The sequence below is a fragment of the Grus americana genome, chromosome 16 (assembly GCF_028858705.1).
Source record: "Grus americana isolate bGruAme1 chromosome 16, bGruAme1.mat, whole genome shotgun sequence".
Lineage (NCBI taxonomy): Eukaryota > Metazoa > Chordata > Aves > Gruiformes > Gruidae > Grus > Grus americana.
Window position 1 is genome coordinate 3,150,266 of NC_072867.1, and position 18,011 is coordinate 3,168,276.

Below are 18,011 nucleotides of genomic sequence, written 5' to 3' on the forward strand. Positions count from 1 at the left end.
CCGTGACGGAGCGTGGGCGAAGCGGCGTCCCGGTGTCGCTGGGGCAGCTCAGCCTGGTCCAGACGGAAGGTTTGGAGGCGAAGGCCACCCTGTAAATCCCGGGCGCTCCCGGGGAAGCATCGCTCCAGCTCCTGTGGATTGTGCCGCACCCGCCGCGGGGAGCCCCAGCATCGCCTTCCTTAAAACACCCCCAAACCGGGGCGCTGGCCACGTGTCTCAGCCATGGGCGTCCCTGCCGACACTCACCCGCTACGTTTCAGCGCAGAAACGGGGCGATTCCCAGGAGGAGGGTGACCATGGGTGAATCCGGGACCAGATTCCCGACGCCGGCACGTTGGTGTAGGTCTGGACCAGCTCCCGGTGGCGTTGTCCTGGGTTGCCGCCAGCGTAAGCAGGAGCCGAGCTTGGCCCTGAGTCCCTGCCGCCACCGCCGCGTCCCAAGGACGTGACGCAGACGCGGAGGCCCTGCTCGGCGTTTCTTCCCTTCCCATCTGGTGGCAGCAGAACCGGGCCAGCCACCGGCACGGCAAAGGGGACAGTGGCCGGGGCTGGGCGGACTGGGAGGGCGTCTCACCCCGAACACCCCGGGGAGACTTTGCGCAGCCCTCGCATCAGCGCGAGCTTGGAATAAAATGGGTGAATCCGTATTTTTTGGTTAATTCTCATATACTAAACCCTGATTTTGCTGGATTAATAGAAGTTTTTCCATTCTTTTTTTTTTCTTTTTTTTATTTTTCCCCCAACCGCCTTAAGGTACACGCGCGGTCCCGTCCTTCGTGTGCTGGGGTTGTGCGGGGAGCTGGTAACGGCATCCCGTGATGCGGCATCCTTCCTTTGCGATGGGTACCGCTGGCCGCAGCGCCTCTCCTCGGGGCTGGGAGACTTTTAGGTCTTGCTTGCACCTCAGAACGGGCTCCAGCGGAAACCGAGGCGGTGCCTGGGACCAAAACGGGGACCGACACCACCCGGGGTGGGAGTTGGGGCCGGTTTGCTTCCTATGGGGTGGCAGCAGATGTGGGGCTGGGCATCGTCGGAGCAGGAGGGTGGGAGCCGAGCGGTCGCCCCGGTAGCCCTGCCCGCTCCTGCATGGGCGGTGGGGCTTTATTCCCCCATCCGAGCGTGGCAGTCGGGCTTTGCATCATTAAATTTGGGGTACAGGGTATAAATAGGGAAGAGGGGTGCTGCTACCTGCGTGTCTGCTGGAGGTCTGAGGGCAGTGCGCCTTACAGCGAGAAGGAAAAGTTGCTCGGTGGTTTTTCCGGCTGTCCTGCGCCGCGTTGCTCTCTGTGCTGGGGTAACCCCGGTGGGGTCAAACCCCCTCCCCATTTCAAAGCGTGTGTCAGGGCTCCCAGAAGCCAGGGAACGGCTCCAAGGATGATCCCGGGATCGACGGCTCCCCCTCCCCGGGCTGCCGTGCTCCCGCCAGGAACGGGGAACCCTCCCGGGACGCTTTCGGCTGCCACATGAACACACGGATGAGGGTGAGGAGAGGCACCAGGGGAAAAGCCGTGGCTGTTTCCAAACCTGCGTGAGCCACGGTCAAAGGAGACACTGCCCCGACACCGAGATAATTGTTGTCCGAGCGCGTGGATTCTCTGGTGTCTAATACTGTGGGTGAGCACAGCACACTTATCCCTGGGCTGCGTCCTCTGGGAGAGCCAGGCATCCCCAGGACGCTGGGCTGAGCCGTTTCGGCCCCTGTGCTCCCAGGGAGAGCCCTGGGGACCATTTAGCAGTGCTTGAAATAAATGATGTGCCGAGCCGGAGATGGCACGCGAGCCTGGCAGGGTCTGGAAAGAGCCCTGAGAGGGGCAATAGAACCGCGGCGAGGTATTCCCCAGCCCGAGGGTGCTCCAGGTGTCTCTGGAATAACGAGCCCCTTGGTAGGAGTCGGAGAAGAGTCGCTGTGGTTGTAGCTATGCGCCGCGGGAAAGCATCCGCTGCTGCCCGCCGCTGCGCCGGGAATCTTTGCGGTCACAAAGCGACCTCTCCGCTTTGAGGCACGAAGGCGTCTGGCACAAGCACGTGCCGATTCTGCCGTGCTGAGCGGGACGGGCATCCTGGCAGCGCGCGGGGTCCCTCTCGATGGCTCGCCGGGCGCTGGCGTTGGCGGTGCACGGCCCAGCCCGCACCGGGTTAATTAACTTTCACCTCGTGCTCTCGCAGGTGGATTTTCCACCGCCTCTCCCCGGTCTCCAGGCAGGGCTCGGTGCCGTCTCCAGCCCGGCTGACGTCAGGGCGGGCACAGGGTGCTGTGCCGGGGGGGTGCAGCCGCCCTCCCGCTCCTTGGAGACCGGCTGTTTCGCTCCCCGTGCCCAGCGCCTGTTTGGGGGGGCCGGGGGGGGGTGTCTGTGTTCAAACACCTGCCGCCGTGCCGGGTTTCGGGGTGAGAGCCTGCCAAGGGGAAATCCTGCTCGGGGTGACGGGAAGAGGCTGGAAATCCCCATTGGGGTGTGGAGGGGAGAGCAGGGGGCAGGGCTGGCATGGAGGTGGAGGGGGTGACCCCAGCCCCTCTCTTCACCGGGGTCACCTGGGGTCCCGGGGAGGCGACGTGGAGTGGGGACATCCCTCCTCTGCCTGCACCCGTCCCCTGCTCTTGTTTGGCAGCAGGAGGTCTGTGCCTTGGGGAGGAGATGGGGGGGACCTGGGGGGTGCCGGCCCCTCGCCGTGGCCAAGGGGAAGGGGCTGCTTGCGGCTTTACCCCCTTTTTGTCAGAGCGTCGCACCCTCCCTGACCCCCTCGCGGTGCTGGAGGGGGGAGAGGTGCTTGAAAGGGTGCAAGAACTGAGCCCCAGCTCCAGGGGAAGGTGGATGGGCCACCCCGTAACCCTGTCCCCGTCCCCTGCATCCACGGTTGGACCAGCAGCGTGTCCCCCAAACAGCGAGCACCCCTCTGCTTGGACACCCGCAGCCACGGCACCCCGGGGTGTCCCCCTGCCCTTTTCCAGATGGGTAAACTGAGGCACGGAAGAGCCAAGGGGGGTTGTGCCCCAGCAGAAGCGCGAAGCAGGATCTGCCCTTTGCAGCAGCGCGGCATTTAGCCCCGTCGCAAGATCTCCATCCCGCGCGGGGGGGCTGAGCAGCGGCTCAGGGTGAGCGAGAGCATCTCCGCAGCCGTGGGACGGGGCTTTCCCCACGGCACGGGGCCGTCTCACTCGTTTCCCTTTCCAGCCCCGTCGGTGAAGCTCTCAGCAAAACAAGAAGCGCTTTTGGACTCCGCGGAGGTTTACTGGGCTCGTTTTCCTCCCAGCCTGAGCAGACCCATGGGTCAGAGCATCGCCCCACACCTGGGGCACGAGGGTCCCGGCTGGGTCCTCGTTTGCACTAACGATGGTCCCTCCGGTCTCTGAAGGGATGGGTGGGGTGAATTTCCCCCCACCTGGAGCCTGGAAATTAAAGTCCCTCCACTTCCCCCCCCCTCTCCCTGTTCCCAGCACATCACGGCGTGGTGGTGGTGCTGGGGGGGCTCCTGCCCAGTCTCCAGCTCTGGCCCCATTCTGGGACCCTGATTTTAGCACTGGGGGGGGCCGTTGTGGAGGAACAGATGGATAACAGGCTGGTGGGATGGAGGTGAGTTCTTTAGGAAGGTTTTTGCTGGTGTTTTGCCGCAGTTGTGTGCGTGGAAGGGTTTTTCCGGGGGGGCCAAGGGCTGCCTCTGCGGGCGTTCAAGGTGCCTCTTGCTGTTTCGCCTCGAGGGCCTGGGGTGTGTTGAGGATGTGCGATCACCCTGAAACCTTTCGATGGCCTGTGTTGGGGGAGAGGTTTTTCTTAAAAATCAGACCTAGCAGCTTGTCCGGGCGCTGCCGAGCCCAGCGTGCCCCGTGGGGCTCCCTGCGGCCTCCCCAGCATTCGCTTTGCCAGCCCCGGCTCTCTTTTGGGCATTCATTTTTGGTAATTAATCTCCGTGGCCGTTAGTCAGTTTGGGAAAAGCTGCCCGGTTGGGGCGTCTGATTCCCGGCAGAGCTGTCACCTGCTTGGGTGATGCTGGTGGGACGTCGCGGTGGGGACCTACTGTTTGCGAGGGAATGGGGGCCACCAGCCTCTCCCGTACCTGCGCTACCTGGAGCGGGTGTCCCCCAAAACCCAGAGGGCTGGTTTTGCCCATTTTGCACCTCTCTGGGTGCACCCAGCTCACCCCAACCGTGATGGGTGGGCGCAGGGGGGCTGATTTCCCCCCCCCCTTCTTCTCGCGTGCATCCCGTTGTGCCAAGCGCCGCGGCCGTCGCTGTTGGGTACCAGCGAGGGAAGGGACTGGGAGAGGTGGGGAAGCTCTCCCGAACCCCGTGACGGGGCTTCTCCCTTCGCCTCTCTACGCCAAACCGTCGCGTGTTTTGCCCGTCTATTTTTGGGGTGCGCGGGAGCTGGCGGCGGGCAGGGGCACAGCACCATCTAGTGCCGCCGGCGGCGGGGAATCACCCAGCTGGAAAAGCGGGAGCAGGAAATCCCAGCAGGTTTCCAGCGAGCCAGGCTCTGCTCTACGTTTCTGAGAAAGGAGGCCAGTCGCTCCGCGGCTTTATTTTGGGAGCTGTCAGGCCGCGTTCGCTAAGGCGGCGTCTTTGGCCTCGTGGTGGGTGGGGTGGGGTGGGGTGGGGGAGCGGTCGGTGGAGGGCTGGGGCTACGACAGAGCGAAGCGGGGTCGATGGCTCTGGTTGCGATGATGAGGAGCAGCGGGAGGAAGGAGGGTTGGGGGGGGATAAGGAGCAACCACCCATGTCCCAGCATAGGCACCGTGCGACGCTGCGGGCCCCCCCATGGGGGATGCTCGGGGGTGTGTGTGGGGGGTCCCTTTGCACCAAGCCCAGGTGTAAGGGAGGGGAGCGTGTCCTTTGGGTGCTGGGGGGGACTGGTATTTGTGTTGGTGTGCGGGTGCCCCTGTGTCCTCTGTCCTCCCTCCTCATCCACCCACCATGGGGTCTCTGGGGTGTGTGTGGGGGGTGTCTGTCCACCCGTCCCCCAAGAAGACCCCAGAGCTGGAGCACGTGGGGTTTATCCCCATCAAGGAGCTGAGAAAGGGCTTTTTTTTGGGGGGTGGTGGGGAAATACCCCTCCTTGGCCATGCAGCTTGATGCCAAAGCAGCCCTCGGCTGCGGGTACCGGGGGGTCTCCTGAGGGCAGGAGGGGCTCTGCGTGCCCTGGGGCAGGGGGAGGGCAGAGCCCGAGCTGCCTGTGGTCACCCCCTCCTGCCGCGGGGTCACACCAGGGGGTCTCATGGGGCTTTCGCCTTCTCCTCCAGAGCAAGCTGGTCAAGTACTTCAGCCGGCAGCTGTCGTGCAAGAGGAAGGTGGCCCTGCAGGAGCGCAACGCCAAGCTGGAGGGCTTCCCCCAGCTCCTCCACTGGTTCCGCATCGTCGACATCCGCAAGGAGGTGATGGAGGTGAGGGCTGGGCATCAACCGGAGCGGGAAGGGCCCCGCTGCGGGTTTGGGTGCTGAACCTCTCCGGTAGTGTAGTTTTCCCCAGGGGTTTGCGGGATCCTTGAGCAAAACTAGGCAAGGGCGCAGGGTTTTTTTGTTTTTTTTTTTTTTTTTTTTTTTTTTTTTTCCCCCCTGAGATGGAGACTGGCTTGAAGCCGTGTGTTTGGGACCTGGGGCAGGCTGGAGGGTGGGGAGCGGGGTGGGAGACCAGGGGAGGAACCAGGTCATTTTACTGCATGGAAAGATGCTGTGAGCCCATGGTGGGACGTGCTGGCCAGGGCCACCCCACAGCTCTCCTCCACCCACCAGTGAGGACACCCTATTGCTACTCCCAGTGAAGGATGTGGGTGCCAGGGGAGCCTTGTGGGTGCTGCCCCCACCTCGTGTCCCTGTCACATTGTGGTAGTGCCACAGCAGGTCACAGCATCCTTCTGCCGCGTCCTGGGCTCCTGCAGGCGATGGGTGCAGTGAGGAGGTGGCACCCAGAGGTGCCCCGTCCCCCTGCGTGCTCAGGGCAGGTTTTCATGGTGCCCTGATGCCCTGGTGCTGAGCTGGGGCTGGACAGGCCTCAGACCCTGCGAAAACTTGAGATAAAGCCGAGGCTTAAGCTGTGCTCTCTGGGTTTTCATGTGGATTGGGGTGGAAAACGAGTGGTTTGGGGTCTCTGACCCAAATGGGGCAGCAGGAGAGAACAGCTTCTCATCTGTGTGCCCCGAGGCTTAGAGGATGCTCCGGGATGATTTATTCCTCCTGTCTCGCTCCTGCCCCGTTCCCCCCCCCCCCACCACCAGGAGATCGCCCCTGGGCAGCTGAGCCTGGAGGAGCTGCTGGACATGACCGATGACCAGGTCTGTGCCACTGTCGAGAAGTTCGGGGCCAACAGCGAGGAGTGTGCCCGCCTGAACGCCTCCCTCTCCTGCCTCCGCAGCGTCCACAAGTCCGGTGAGTCGGGCACCCCCGTAACCTGCTGGCCGTGGCCCCTCGAGTCGGTCGGGGTGAGCGGCACCGTGCCGTTGCGGTGATGCCAGGAGCGTGGATTTAATGCATCGGAGGCGTTTGCAGGGTTTTCCCCGTGGGTCACAGAGCTCCTGCATCGCCGGGGGATGGCGAGGTACCCGCTGCCCGCGGGGCGCGTCTGTGCTCTGGTGCATCCCTGTGGCTCGGGAGCGTGTGGGGGGCTCGCGTCTCTAGGAAGTGATGAGTTGTTAGTTCTCTGCAGGGATGCTTAGCCCAAGGAGGGCTCAGCGTTTCTTATGGGGTCCCCCCTGAACCCCTCTTGTTTGTGGGAGCATAGCCAGCAGAGTCTGGAAAAGCCCCTGAGACTCAGCGAGCTCCTGCCGCTCAGCATCACCTCCCGGCCGGCCGCGGAGCGAAGCCCCCGTGTCCGAAGCCCCTTCCCAGGGCACGCACAAACCCCGCTTCCCCTTCCCCCGGCGTGGGGGGGTGTGTGGGTGCCTCCCCTCAGCGGGGTGGGGGGCGAGGGTTGGGGTGTGCTGGCGTGGCCCTGGGTGCTGGGGTGCGGGTGCTGAGCCGGCGGGTCCCCGGGCGGTGGCAGCAGAGCTCCGCGCTGCGGAGCAGGAGCCGCTCCGGCTTTCTCCATGCTGGGAGCGGGGCGGGGGGCTGCAGCGATGGCCGGGTTTGCTCGGGGAGGGGGCGAGCGATGCAGCGGGTGCCGGCGCAGGATGCGGCTCTCCTGGAGCTTTGCTGGGTGATGCCGTGCCCTTTTCCTGGGGCTGCTGATGGCGAGGTCTGGTCTGAGAGTTGGGGGGCTCTTCTCTAGGTGTGTGCCCCCCAAGGAGATGGTAGGGCGCTGGTTTAGCTGTGGTCCCTGCTGGCAGTCCTGGCCTGGCAGCACCCTCCTCTCGGAGGACCCCCGTCCTGCCAGACCCCCGGGGTTTGGGGACCCCAGACCCCTCTGCCTGGCTCCCATCCCCTCTTGAGGGGCTCCGCCGACGCAGCTGCATCCCCGGGGGCTGGGGGGCTGGAGGATGAGCCCTGCTGGGCTTTCGGTTGGGCTTTGCAGGTGCAGAGCAGCCCCCGGGGACAGGAGGGGCCGGGGCCGGCAGCGAGGAGGGTGATGTGATGTGGTTTCAACGAGGGGCAGATTTTGGGGACCAGCGACGTCCCCACGTTACCGTTGCTCAGCACGTCCCAGACAGGTGGGGGGTCCCAGCCCCTGCCCTGGAGGGGTCTCGGCCGCATCCACCCGTGGCGTGGCGGTGCCAGCCGGTGTTGGGGGACGGCAGCAGAGGGCCCCCGCCACCGCATGCTGCCGCCGGGCTGGTGGAGCGGCTGGTTCCACCCCTGCGCTGGAGCGGCGAGGTGGGGATGGCTGAACCCAGCCTGACATTTCCTGCGGAGCATGAGTCCCCCCCACGCTCTTTAACTCCCTAAATCCAGCTCCCGCCTGTGCTCCTGCCCTCCTTCCCTTTGGCATTTTCACTAAGTCTCTCCGCTATTTGAGGAAGGGCATCGACGCCTCCCTCGGAGCCTGGGGAAGGCTCTCGGCCCGCTCTTTGTTTAAACACTTTGGACTTTGAAAGCCTGTTGCAAACAAATACTGCTTTACTTGCTGCGTTGGCTCAGCCCAGCGCCTGCATCCCGCATCCTGCCCTTCCGCTCGCTCGGCCAAGGGAACTCCCCGGTGTCCGTGTGAGCCTTCGGCTCGGCAGCTGCAGCGAAGATGCGAAAACATCTTCTGCTCCTCTCTTCTGGCTGGCAGAGATGGGGGGGTGGGGTGCGTGTGTGTAGCGGGGGGCTGCGGGATGCTCGCCGCTCAATTTGCTTTGTAATGGGGCAGGTGATGGGGCTGCCAGCCCTCCTGGCGGGACGTGGCTTGGTGGCCCGTTGGGTCCCCGCGGGAGGGAGTTTGCTGCTATCCAAACGCCGCGCGCGTTCGCCTTCCCCAGCGCTCCATTTAACTCCATCCATCATCGCGCCGCTCCTGGGGGCCGGGGGGGGGGGGGGGGCCTGCGGGCTGGGCTGTGCGGCGAGGGCGGCTGTTTTGTCCCTCCGGCATTGCGGAGATGCTGCAGCGGCCGTTCCTGCTCCGCTGGGGCCGCAGCCTCGGGCTCGGCAGTGCCGCAGCCCCTGGTGCTGCTGGCCGGCGTGGGTCCCTGCCGCGCCGGCGCTGTATGTGCACGCTGCCGGAGAAACCCCTGGGCACGTCGTCTGATGGACGGCACGAGCCTTGGGGACAGGGAGGGGACAGGCAGCTTGGGGCACTGCAGAGCTCCTGAGGGATGCAGGAGCTCCCCGGGCAGCAGAGGAGACCAAATCTCCTTGAATTTGTAGAGGCTTTGGGTGCAGAAAGTTCCCCGCAGGTTGGCAGATGGTCGCCTTGTATCCCGCTCGGCACAGCTGCACGGCTCCTGCCTCTGCGCTGGTGTTCGCCTGCTCGGCAGAGCCTTTGCCTGGTCAGATGACCCCATCTCAGCAGTTCCTCTGCTTTTGGCCTCCTGGGAGAGGGGGAGCAGAGCCCCTGCCCCTCTTCTGCAGGTGGGGGGGGATGAGAGCGGTGGTACCTCTTGGCCGGGTCAGGGTGAGACCTCACTAGCCACCCTGGGCTGCGGTGGGGTGGTGGGAGCGGATCATCCCATCCAGCTGCTCAGGGCAGGGTCCAACATGCACCGTGGTCCGGGCAGCGCGTTTTGGTGGGCTGCGGGGATGGGGACGTGGCAGAATGGAGTTTCTGGAACGTGGGCAATGTCCTCAGTGCTGTTGGGGGGCAGCTGGGACTGAGCAGCGGTGGGGCTGCAGCTCTCCTATCTGGGGTGTACTAAGGCAACGCCACGCTCCATCCATTTATCATAGAATCTTTAAGGTTGGCAAAGACCTCTAAGATCGTCGAGTCTGACTGTCAACCCAACACCACCATGTCTACTAAACCATGTCCCGAAGTGCCACATCTACACGTTTTTTGAACACCTCCAGGGATGGTGACCCCACCACCTCTCTGGGCAGCCTGTTCCAATGCCTGGCTGCTCTTTCGGTGAAAAAATTTCTCCTAATATCTAATCTAAACCTCCCCTGACACAACTTGAGGCCGTTTCCTCTTGTCCTATTGCTAGTTACTTGGGAGAAGAGACCAACACCCACCTCACCTCAACCTCCTTTCAGGGAGTTGTAGAGCGATCAGGTCTCCCCTCAGCCTCCTCTTCTCCAGGCTAAACACCCCCAGTTCCCTCAGCCGCTCCTCACCAGACTTGTGCTCCAGATCCTTCACCAGGTTCATTGTCCTTCTCTGGACACGTTCCAGCACCTCAATGTCCTTCTGGTACTGAGGGACCAGTACCCATCCCTCAGCTGCGTTCCAGCAGATGCTGAGCTGCCAGCTGGCTCCACGGCTTGGTGACTGGCGACCAGCCTTGCCCTCTCTGCAGGCTTGGGCAAGGAAGGTCTACGCTGGCTTGAGAGCTGACCTGGTTCTCGCATGTCCCTTCGGTGTCCCTTTGTCCCCTGGGGCTCCATCCGACGCACCACCAACCCTCCGTGGAGGGTTCTCGAAATTACCCGCTAGATGTGTTGCCTTGATCCTTGCAACCCCCCAGGAGCTGTGTTATGCCGGGCTGGACCCCACCAGCCGAGGGGCTTTGCACAGCCCCGAGGAGCCGGCTGGGTGCTGGGTGCTGGGTGGGGGCTTAAAAAGCATCTCGGGATGGCAGCGATGATCTCTTGGGATGCGGTGCTGGGATCTCGGGTCCATCAGGTTATCGCAGCCCCTCGGGAAGGAACCCCGGATGTACCGTGCCGTGACGGACGTGGTTTTTTATCCGGCTTTTATCTCCTTGTGAACCAGGAGACAGTCCTAGTCAGGAAATGTAACTAATGAACAAGTTGCTGCCTCTTTAAAACGTCGTGTAATTTTTTTGCAAGTGCGGCAGTGGTCGATTTCTAGAAGCCAAGATTAGTATTAATAAAGCAGGAATGAGGTACAGTATTAACCTTTTCCATCAATCTCTATTTATTGAGTCGTTAATTAAAGACATCTAATTTCCCAGGCCAATTCTGCCTGGGCATGGGGGCTGGGAAGGAAGCAGGGAGGAAGCAGGATGCTGTTTTATCGCTTAAATGGTGATGAATTTTGCCAGGATGGGGTTTGATGGAGCCCCTTCCCAAACCGAGCATCCTGGGGGCAGCTCCGGTGGTAGGGAACGCCCCGGAGCAGCTTATAACCCAAAAGCATCTTACATTTATCAAATATAGTGACAACCCTATATTAAACCCCTGCTTTATTGTGTTAACAAGCCTGTATCGAATTTTTCTCGGCTATGAAACCTTACACTTGGCAGCGGTGTTTTATTAGCAGCCAAGGCGTCAGTTTTGAACTCGAAGCGGGATTAATTTCATATTAAGTAAGAGCTGAGCGAGGCCGCTGTGGATTGAGGAGCTGATGGCGTGTGACTAGTGAGTTATGTGTGGAGGTTATTAGCTGTCCTACGGGCATGGGAAAATGATCCAGAGCTGAATATTTATGAGCTGTCCTGGCCCTGGGAGGGGCTGTGGGTGGCTTGGGGACGGTGCAGGGTCAGCCAGGGCGATGAGCGACGACGACAACAAAAAAAACCCAGTGAGCATCGTCATTCGGGGCAAATTTGCAAGCTGCCTTGGCCACGGTGTGAAGGTTTGCCGGGTCGGTCCCTCCCGGTGCCCCATGGCTGCGGAGCCGTCCCTTCGGCACGCCGTGGGGCTGGGCGATGCCCGGGGTTTATTTTGCCCCATGGCGAGGGCGGGATGGCCCGGGATGCTGGCGCTGCGAGAGGCGGCTGCAGCCCTGGGGGTTTCCCTCGCCGTAAAGCAAGCCGAGATCTTGCTCGGGTTTTGTGCGCGTCTTCGTTTCAGTGAAGAATTGGATGTGAGGCAGAAATCCTTCCCTGTGAGGGTGCTGAGGCCCTGGCACAGGTTGCCCAGAGAAGCTGTGGCTGCCCCTGGCTCCCTGGCAGTGTTCAAGGCCAGGCTGGATGGGGCTTTGGGCAAGCTGGGCTAGTGGAGGGTGTCGCTGCCCATGGCAGGGGTGGCACTGGATGGGCTGGGAGGTCCCTGCCCACCCAAACCAGTCAGGGATTCTGTGATTCATTTGGGTCATCTGGGTGCTGCTGCCTTTGGGGAAGGCAGGAGCGATCGCGGCATCCCCCAAGGAGCGGTCCGGGTGCGGGGCCGCTTTGGGTACGGCTCCTCCTTGGGACGGGCCCCACTTCCCCCAGCTCCCTCAGGGGCAGCAAATTATTCCCAACGTTTTATTTGAGCAAGTTTTGCTTTGATTTCCTATTCGCCTTTTGGAACAGGGGGAAAATCCATCTTTTTCCGGTGGTGTTTAGCCATTTCTCCCCGTTTCTCGATCCGTGAGCTGCATCCCGCCGGCCACCGCTCCTCTCAGCCTCCTCCCGGGCGTTCGTTTGCTCGTTTATCTTCATGGAGTGCTTCGGAAAAAGCTTCTTCCCTAATTAAACACGGCGGAGCGAAGGAGGTTGAGCGAAGCGGGGAGGCAACGGCAGCGCCGAGGGGATTAATAAACGCGGATTTGGCCATGGGGAGCATCTCTCCCTTTGGGCTAGTGGCCGGGGCTCGGTGGCAACCGGGAGGGGAGAGGTGGCCCCCCGGGGGGGTGGGGGGCGGCCGTAGTTGCTGCAGATTTGGATACGCAATTAATATTCCCTATCTGAACGGAACAAATAGGCTTTTCCGAGCGAACAGGCGGCACCGTCGAGGCAGGCAGAGCTTGGGGAAAACTGGGCGAAGGGGAGTTTGCTCCGTGCAAGCTCTTCCCTCGCTTTTCTGGCTGGGAACGGGCTCTGGCGGAGCAGCAAATGCCTGGGGCGGGGAGGGGGAGAGTGAAATCCGAAAGCGTTTAACGCGCTTTGCAGAAAGAAGAGCTTGGGGATTTATTTTTTTGTTGTTGTTATTTTTGCTTTCACGTGCGTTCTCGGTTTAAGCGTATCTCATCGAGCGGAGTGCCTGCTACCTGCGGCGTGCCTGGAAGCAGCCGTGTGTTGCAAATACATTTCCCCAGCTTCTCCGGGGTATTTTTAGCCCTGACGCACCCACCAGCCCCATAACGGGTTATTTTTGCTCTCGAGCGCATCGGTCGCGTTACGTCGAAGGGGATGGCAACGAGGCGGGGGGGGATGCGGTGGCCTTGGCTCCCCTCCTTCGTTAACTGCTGCTAATTACTGCTGGGGGTGGGAGCGTGGGGATGCTGCCTGGCCCGCAGCATCTGGGCAGCTGAGTTATGTAAATCTATGCAGGCAGAGCAACCAATGGGGGAGCAGCTTGATTTGCATACATGCATGCTGATTTATACATCCCCGGGTGCGGGTTAATTAACCGGAAGGGTCGATGGCTTGCGGGAGGGTTTAAGTCACGGCGTCGCGTCCTCCCTCGCCTATGCCCGTGCACGGCTGCCCCTTCGGTGTCACTAGCCACGGTGGCCTCTGGGGACCGGTGGCCTTGGGGACGAGGAGGCAGCCTGGCTGCTGGGTTGAGCACCCGGCTTTGCTGGCACGTGGGTGCGGGTCCCTGCGGGCAGGGTGGCCTTGCTGGAGGGGACGTGTCCCTGTGGCGAGGCTTTCCTGCAGCAGGATTTTTTAATTTTTTTTTTCCTTAATTAATAAAAATACGAGGAAGGGCGTTAACTTTTTTATGAGCCTCTCGCTGGGTTGAAGGGCTTTTCGTAGCAGCTGGAGAAGCGACTCCAAAAGCAGCTGGATAGGACTGGCTTTATTTTTTATTTTTATTTTCTGCTTTGGGAGAACGATTCAAGAAAACTCCTCGTCCCCCTTTTCCCCTAAAGCTTTCATTTCCAAAGCCCTTCCCTCCTTGACTTTGCCTCTGGAGCTTGAAATAAAACATTCCCCTTGAAAAAGTCTGGGGAGAGAAGCAGCCAGGCAATTAATAATCAAAAAAAGGGATGGGGAAGGAGCCTTTTTAAAATAAAGAGATTACGGTTTTATGTTGGTTTTTCTTAGCGGAGGCGATCAAAAGGAGCCGGCGAAGGGACCTCGACTCGGGTCCGTCACTTTGGCGCTCTGGAGCTGCTGCCGACGGCTCTTTGCTCATCTCCGCGCCGGTGGAGATGAATAATTAGCAGCAGAGAGGAGCCCCAGTTAATTACAGTCCCCCCTGCTCCGTTACCAAACGACACGGCTGGCTGGGGCGGGGGGGGTCGCGGGGGCGAGCCTGGGGCGTCAGCCTGCGCCGGGCGAGGGGTGTCCCGTGCCCAGGCCACGTTTTGGGGTGCTGGGGGGAAGCTGGGTGATGGGGACGCGCACCCACGTGGGCACGGCACCGCTCTAGCCCTTGCAGAGCGTTTCCTCGGCTTTGCGTGTGCGTGATGTGGAGAAGTGGGGTTTTTTCGCTGGCGTTTCGGGGGGGGGATGGGGGGGGGGGACGCAGTGCCCGGGGTGGGGACCGTGTGGCTTCTGCCGCGCCGCATGGCTGTGTCTGTGTGCTCTGTCGCAGGCGGCAGCCTCTCCAAGCAGGATTGGACCATCCAGTGGCCCACGACGGAGCCGGGGAAGGAGAACAGCCCCGGGTGCCAGCCGGAGCCGGGGCCGTGGGGCAGGACGCACCTCTCGCAGAGCCCCAAGGTCCAGCCCAAGTGCGGGCAGCATCACTGCCACGCGGGCTCGCCCCACGGACCCATGTACACCCACGTGGACCGGTTGACCGTGGAGGGTCACCCGGGGCTGTGCCCACCCGTGGAGTCCGGCCACCGCTCCCTGCCGCCATCCCCGCGCCAGCGACACGCCGCTCACACCCCTCCGCGTACCCCCAACATCGTGACCACGATGACGCCGCCGGGCACGCCGCCGGTACGACGGAGGAATAAACTGAAGCCCCCCGGGACGCCCCCGCCCTCGTCGCGAAAACTGATCCATCTCATCCCTGGCTTCACCGCGCTGCACCGCAGCAAGTCCCACGAGTTCCAGCTCGGGCATCGCGTGGACGAGGCACACACCCCCAAGTAAGTGGGTGCCCCGGGGTGCTGGTGCGCGGTGAGGCAGCTTCTGGGTGATGAATCCCATCCTGGTTCCTTTGGGAAAGCGCTTTGGTCCCTAAATGTTGGGGCGCGGTGTCTTTTTTTTTTTTTATTTTTTTTGAGTTTTGAGGTAGAAAAGGCCTTTTTAGCTCGTAGCTGGCAGTGGGGATGCTGCCAGGACGGTGTCTGCTTTGGCCCCCTGGGAGCTCGGTTTGGGAGCGTGGGATGGGGGGGAGCACCGAGGGGCAGAGCCCCCACGTGCCGGAGCGTGGCCGCGGTGGCACGGGTGGGTGGGCTGGGTGGGGTGGCGGGATTTCGCAGCTGCGTCGCAGGGACGTGCACCCCGGCCGTCAGAGCTCTGCGCGTGGGTGTGAGCGCGTGCGGGAGCGAGATGGGGAGAATCATCTTTGGGCTGGAACGTGGATGTTTCCTACACCGTGCTTTATGTTCTGGAGACCTCCGTGGTATCTTTCCATCCCTGATGGTGTTTGCAGAAGTCCCTTCAGCCTCCGGCCGTGCCGCGGCTCCTTCTGCCGCTCTTGCTCTGCAGCTCGGGTGCCGGCAGAGGCTGCTGCTGTGCAGGGAAAGGGCTCCCCAGCACCAACGCGCTCCTTCTCCATCTCCTTTGGGCCCTTTCGGTGGCCGTGCTCGGAAAGCCCTTCTGCTGCCTCGGCGATGCCGCCTCTGGGCATAATCTCCTGTCCCCGAGGGTGCGTTGGGATGGAGCGCGGCTGGTCCCCAGGAGCCTCCCGAAACAGGAGCCTCAGGGCAAACTGTGCTGCTCGTCCTCAAATTTGGGGTTCTTGGGGGGGGGGGAATAAAAGGGCAGAAGCCCTGGCAGAGTGCCCCGAGGGACGTGGTGGGAGCAGGGGAAAGCCCGGGTGCTGTGCCAGCAGACCCTCCCGCCCGGCGCTGAGGGCGGCCGTGGTGCTGGGGCACGCGAAGGGTTAAAATCCGCTGCCTGGGTGGGGTACTCCTGGCTGCCAGACCCTGGTGTCCCCCTGTCCGGGCGGTGGGAGGCCGGAGGGGGTTTGGGGTGGCAGATGTATGCGGTGGCCACAGCGTCGCGGTGTCACTTGTTTCCCCGTCACGTTCCCTCTGGCTGCGGGGCTGCGGTCGTTGCATGAAATGAGGACGGTCATCCTGCTCCCCCGGGCTGGGAGCTTGCCGCCTCTAAAGGCTTTTAGCTTTCGGAAATTCATTTATTTCAGCTGGATGATGTCTTCTGTCACGCCACCCTCCCCCTCGTGCTTAGGCACCGGAAAGGCGTATTTGCTTTGGTCCGACCCCAGCGAGCATCTCCACGTTTGCAGGAGCAAAGCTTAGCCAGCAGCCCGTCCCCACTCCTACTTTTTATTTGCATTTCGGCATCCGATCCCGGCTCCGTCCTTTGCTAACACACCGAGGGCAAAGCCTGCCTTTGGTTCCCCCCAACCACTTCATCCCCAACGTGGTCATCGCACGTCCCAGGTCACCCTGCCATGGATCTGGGATGAGATTTGGACGTGGGTGTCTGTCCTCACTCCGGCAAACCCTTCGGCCGCTGATTCCCCCCGAGCCAGCCGGGGGTGGTGGGGGGGGGGATGCCTCGGCTTTCTTGCAAGGAGAAAGAGCAGGGAAGGAAATCATTAACGAAGTTTGCATGAACGTGGTCACGTCCACTCTTCCTTCATCAGTCCCTGCCCGACCATGGTCCAGTTTGCCCAGCCTCGCTGGCGCTCCCCTTCCCGGTGGTGCTGGGCAACTTGAATTCACGGTTAGACAATTAATAGAGGAAAGAATGAGCCGATATTAATAGGGCTCCGCTGTGCTCGTGTCCTACCAGGGGTTCATCGCGTCCATGCGGAAGGACCCAGACTCCTGAAAGCCGCTCGGAGAACCGGGGAGGTTAATTTTCTCTAATGGCACTTAATGATTTTTCAGGAGGCAACCACTAAATCCTGCTTGCTAATCCCATTAGTGTTTCAGGATAGTAATTAGTACGTTAAAGAGGCAGCTTCTTCTTTTTTCCCCTTTTTTCCCAGCAGAGTCGTGCTGAAGTTTTAGCAGTTTATTAGTGTGGATGCGGTGGCTAACGCTTTGCCTGGCACAGAGCGGCTTTTTGGGGCTGTTATCAGCTAATTCTTATTTTAAGGCCACGTCCGTGTAACATGGATTGTAGGGTTGGTATTTTTTTAGTGTCGTAACTTCGGTGTCCGAGTCCTCTGTGCTCTCTGCGGGAGGAAGGTTTCCTCCTGACCTCAAACGTGAAATGGAGCTCGTCCCTGAAAAATGATTTTGGGCTTCCTCTGATCCTTCTGGTTTTAGCTGCGGGCTCTTGGTTTGCGCTGGACTGTGGCTTTCTGTTCCCTGTCTTGTGTCCCAGCATGGACAGAGGTGTTAGACCTGGAGACCTGATAGCCCGGGGGCACTGCTCGGGACCCCAAGTTCTGGGTGGGATCTCCTGGGGTGATTTTGGGTCTAGATTTACCCCCATACTGCCTCTTTGCAGACCACTCTCTGGTGGGACCCATCTGAAACCCTCCCAAGAAGGAGGCTGGTGTCCCTCAGGCTGATTTATCTCCTCACCTGATGTGTCCCGTCTCAGGATGGGCTGAAATGGGCTCTGGGGACCCAGGGATGCAAAAGCAAAAAGCTCTCTCCCTGTGAGCCGCGGGTCAGTACTGATGGAAGGAAGCTGTCGGGGTGCTGCAGGGCTGCCCCCGCATATTTTTCCATCTCAGTGCAGGCACAAAAGTAAACCACCACCGTATATTTGGGAGAGCAGTAGCAGCGACTGGGTCCTCTCTGGAGCAAGGCCACCACGTACCACTTGACTCTTAATGACAGCTCATAAGTTCGCTTGCATTTTGTGTTTTGGAGCTTATTTTGAGGGTTTAATCCATCATTTTTTACGCCAAGACCTTCTGAAGCAGGGGTTAATTTTTTTGAGCTTACAGCCTCAGATTTTCCTGCACGGAGCCTCCAGCTGTTGACCGTAACTCTGGGGTATGGAACATTACTCCTAAAAAGATCCCCTGGCTTCCATAAATCCACAATCCATAAACATCTCATGAATGGTCTTGAAACGGAAACAAAACATTTAGAGTGGTTGATAATATAATGCCCATTTAATACCTCATGAATTCCACGGGCCATTTAAATCTTTCATGGATAGTTAATGATTATTCATCAGCAAGAAGTCAGGGAAAAAAAAAACAAAAACCAAAAAACAACCCTCTTAAAAATACATTAGTTGGGGAACAAAAATCAAGCTAGTTAAGAGTGAGCTCAAGAGCGTGTTAACCCTTGGAAGGGTGCGTGTAAAATTGTCCTCTGGAGGCAAGATCTGCCCTGGGGTGTCCTGCCCCAAAAACCGGTGGGTGGGTGGTCTTCATCCTTAGACCCACGCGAAGGGGAGGTGAGCCCAAAACCTCATCTGCTTCCCAAGTTGTGGCTCCTTTTGCCATGCTGGTGTCTGGCCAAACTCATGAACTCCACGGCCTCTGGCAAGCAGCCGGGGAGGGGGGGTCAGAGCATTGGGAGGGTGGATTAAAGCAGCGTGACCTGAGAGAGCTGAGCCCCAGAGGAAGCGCTGAGCTGTCCCGAGGGCTAAAGCGAAGCAGCTGCTGGAGAGGACATG

The 18,011-nt window shown here is 60.7% G+C and overlaps 1 protein-coding gene across 3 annotated transcripts in view; it reads left to right on the forward strand.

The window, feature by feature from the left end:
- Positions 1-18,011, forward strand: part of KSR2 (kinase suppressor of ras 2) — an 85,748-nt gene that overhangs the window by 1,899 nt on the left and 65,838 nt on the right. For all 3 annotated transcript variants that reach the window (XM_054844716.1, XM_054844718.1, XM_054844717.1), the window contains exons 2-4: positions 5,233-5,373; positions 6,204-6,354; positions 13,870-14,374. In XM_054844716.1, coding sequence (XP_054700691.1) covers positions 5,233-5,373; positions 6,204-6,354; positions 13,870-14,374 — 797 coding nt within the window. The remainder of the gene's footprint in view (positions 1-5,232; positions 5,374-6,203; positions 6,355-13,869; positions 14,375-18,011) is intronic.